The 3698-nt window shown below is 23.6% G+C and overlaps 1 protein-coding gene across 1 annotated transcript; it reads right to left on the bottom strand.

Moving 5' to 3' along the window:
• Positions 1-497: 497 nt before the first annotated feature.
• LOC127287424 (uncharacterized) lies at positions 498-2765 on the bottom strand. The gene is made up of 4 exons (XM_051314357.1): positions 2612-2765; positions 1723-1888; positions 1103-1251; positions 498-727 (listed from the first exon to the last, which is right to left on the bottom strand). The coding sequence occupies exons 1-4, from the start codon at positions 2763-2765 to the stop codon at positions 498-500; spliced, it is 699 nt and encodes a 232-aa protein (XP_051170314.1).
• Between the last annotated feature and the right edge of the window lie 933 nt (positions 2766-3698).

A 3698-nucleotide genomic window follows, 5' to 3' on the forward strand; every position in this document is an offset into this window, starting at 1 on the left:
TTAGGAAATTCTGTGGATTTAGGTTAAACTTAAAAAATCATTTAACATGAATTAAAATTTTGCTGAAATATCTGAAAAAATATTTAATAATCAAAAATAGTAATAAATTTCACCAAATTTTCCCCAACTAAAAAAGTTTGCTAAATTACTTAATCTTATGTATAATTTCTGTGATCTTTATTGAAAAATTTATTCCCAATTCAATAAATTTATAAATAAAAAGGAATTTGAATTTTTTAATTTATAAATATTTGAAAGAATTAATGGAGCTATTTTAAAATCTGAGGACATTTTTAGAGTTTCCAGAACGGGTATAAACCCAGCGAATAAAGTTTAAAAATGTTTTTCATTTTTGAAGACTTTTTTTCAAAACCAGTTCTATACTTTTAACTTCCAATCGGTGGTTTAATAAATAAATAAATAAGAAACATTTTTTCAAAAGAAATTTTATTAAATATAATTAAGTTACAACTTAAACTGAATATAGAACGAATGGGTTAAGGTTCGTCGTTCTGTTCTATAATATCCATTATTTTATCAAACTTCATTCGCAATTTTGTTTGTGGTACTTTTCGAAACGCATCAACGATTATTTTTTCATATCCACTTAAACTATTTATTTTTTGATTCGTAATTATTTGGGTTGCCATGGACTCTATACTTTGGGCGTACTTCAATAATTCATCATTTTCTGTATCGAATCTTATCCCTTCTTCATCTATGACTTCTATTTTATGTAATTATCGATGAATATAATATATAATACTATTTTAAAAAACTTATTTAATGTAAAATATAGTTGATGTTTTTTCAAATTAAAATTTCAATAGTGAAGTATGGTAATGATGTACTGGGACAAAAAAAAAGAAAACAATTTTAAAATTTTAAAAAGATATAATAGAACAATATTCATCAGTCATTTGAATTGTAATAGTTCAAGAAGTTTATTTTATGTTAAATTAAAATTATTTAAATCAGATATTTTGGTTAAATCATTAGGTTCATCTTTTTTTCATATTTTCTTAGTTCCAGTATTCCATTAACTTATTTTATGTTTTTTTTAGAAAATACGTTGTTCTATCAGTATATTATTAATTTTTACCATCACTTTGATTTTCCATTTCTTCATTTCCCATATTATAAAGCTCATCTACGTCATCAAGCACTTCTATTTCTTGTGCATCCTTGTTATTATCACTAACAGAACGTGCGAATGCATTTGACGATGCATATGTGAAATTACTGTGGGTTCTGTTTTATGTTAAGATAAATATTATTGTTTGTAACCTTTAATAATGAATATTCTAATTCAATTCAAACAAATTCTACTATAATTGTTTTGTTAAAAATTTAATGCATTATTTTTGTATGAATTTTCCGTTAACCGGTTCTCGTAGAATCTTTCCACATTGCAGAAAAAACCTAGTCTCATTTTTGTTGCAAATCAAAATGAGCCAATGCTAAACGACATAGACAGTGGCGCCACCAACCTGGTTCATTTTTGTTGCACATCAAAATGAGCCGCCTACACGGCTCATTCTGAGTTCAGTTTTTTTCTGTGTGGTTTTTATTAAAAATTAAGTAATCAGTTTCAGAATACTTTTTAAGTAATATAATAATTTATTGCATTAAAATGATTTTATATATATATATATGTATAAATACTCGTATCTGTAGAATAAAACAAATACATTTTGTAAAGAAAGAGGAAATGTTAGGCACCTTCTATGCCTAACATGACTATCAAGGAACTGCATATCATTATAATACTCCCAACTGATGGCATCTTCCTTTGCACCAGAGCCACTAGGCATGTATTTATTATCAGTTTTGTGATACTGCATATACAATTTTCTCAAATAATTCCATCTAGATTTAATTCTGTCAACTTTAAAGACATTATTTATTTTTATTTATATTTGGCTAAGCTATGAAAAAGTTATGAAAAACCGCTGCCAAGTTGAAGTATGAATTGCTTCCTCATGGAAGAAGTACTTTTTGTGTTCATTCCATAAATTTATGGAAATAATACCTTATGTATTATAAGTACATAAAGTTCGCAAACAGATCAATCGATGCAATTTTATTATTTATTTTTTATTTATTTATTATCAGATGGTTATGTTAATTTTAAAGTTAAAAGATTTTTAAAGATGAAATGATACAAAAATGGCGGTTTTTTCAAAAATTTTCAATTTAAAAATGACAATAACTCCAGACAGAACTACTGTAGAATGTTTTTTAATAGATCAAAAAAGTCGTCTTGAAAAATTTTAGTATAATAATGCTTCCCATGAGAAAGCAATACAAATGAAATACTTTGATGAAATGCATACATTGTAAACATACATGTATACAGAATACACACGTTTATTTAAAAATACACACTATACCCAAGTAGCACGTAATATTACAATAATATTATCAGGTAATTATTAATCAACCTTTTACGTTCAAGCAATTTTTTTTATATAATTTTATATAACAGTAATATTACAGTAACATTACCTGATAATATTACTGTAATAGTATCTGCTACTTGGGTAATAATTCTTTTGCATTTGGTTAACTGTTATTAACAAATTATTAAAAATAAAATTAAAAAATTTACCACTTTCACTTTCGTGAAAACATTCTGCATATTTATTTGCGATTTCTTTCCAAGCACGATGTTTCTTCAAATTATCTTTATAATCATTTCTGTGCTTATCGTATAAGCAAGGGTGTTTTTCAACGTTGTGAATAATAAACAGATTTTTGTCCATCTTCCTATTTTTATTATTATAAATTATTATTTTTTACAATGAGATGGATGACACAATTGCGAGCACAACTGTCAACATAAAAAAAATACATAGTGCTCATTTGTTAAAGATTGATGAGATTAACTCGCACTTAAAATTAGTCATTTCTAGAAAGTTTAGTTCCTTTTTAAAATGATTTAACAAAATAAGTATCATGTCCTTGTTTACAATTTACAAAAGCGTGCAAAAGAATAAAATTTATAAAAAATTTAATTTTTAAGTTGCTAAATGTAATAATATTTATTTATTGTGTTAAGAAAATATTTTCAGAAATGTTATGTTTAAAGAAATAAAGTATCTTTAAAACAAATGTAATTTTCTAGAAAAAACTTTAGTTTTTATTTAAATTTGGAGTGTTATTTAAAATATTTAAAATTTTTTCAAATCATTAACTATACATATTTAAAACAAATTTAATTTTTAAGTTAAATTTATTTTTTTGAAAATTCTGTTGAAGATAAATCAAGTTTTTTTAAAAAAAAAGTCATATATCTTATTTCATGACAATTTGCAAAACAAGACAACAAATTTGTTATTTTAAAATTTAAAAAGAGTATAAAATATTTCTTTTCTTCCAAATAAATTAAATTTTTAATTAGTTCAAAGTAATAATATATAATAATAATTATAACTGCAATAAAGTATAGATTGTCGACTTTATACTAACCATGCATAAATATTACAAAACTTAAATTGCAACTCTCATGTAAGAAATAGTTTTATGTAAAATATTTATTTATTTTTAAATCTTTTAGAGAAAAATTAAATTTGTAAATATAAATATTTTTTATTGAATATGATCAAATTGTAAAATATTAAATAACCACATGTTTTTCAAGTTTTTTTTAAATATAAATATACAAAGACAATAAAATTAGTACAACTTCAGGTGGT

Source organism: Leptopilina boulardi, unplaced genomic scaffold (assembly GCF_019393585.1).
Source record: "Leptopilina boulardi isolate dan_hultmark-lab unplaced genomic scaffold, ZJU_Lbou_2.1 LbouV2_122, whole genome shotgun sequence".
Taxonomy (NCBI): domain Eukaryota; kingdom Metazoa; phylum Arthropoda; class Insecta; order Hymenoptera; family Figitidae; genus Leptopilina; species Leptopilina boulardi.

Excerpts from the sequence above, each read along its gene's own strand:
- LOC127287424 (XM_051314357.1), bottom strand. The coding sequence starts at position 2,765 with ATGGACAAAAATCTGTTTATTATTCACAACGTTGAAAAACACCCTTGC. Across the intron at positions 1,889-2,611 it reads TTTTCACGAAAGTGAAAGTG|TTGACAGAATTAAATCTAGA; the intron begins GTAAATTTTTTA and ends ATGTCTTTAAAG. Across the intron at positions 728-1,102 it reads AATGGAAAATCAAAGTGATG|AAGTCATAGATGAAGAAGGG; the intron begins GTAAAAATTAAT and ends TACATAAAATAG.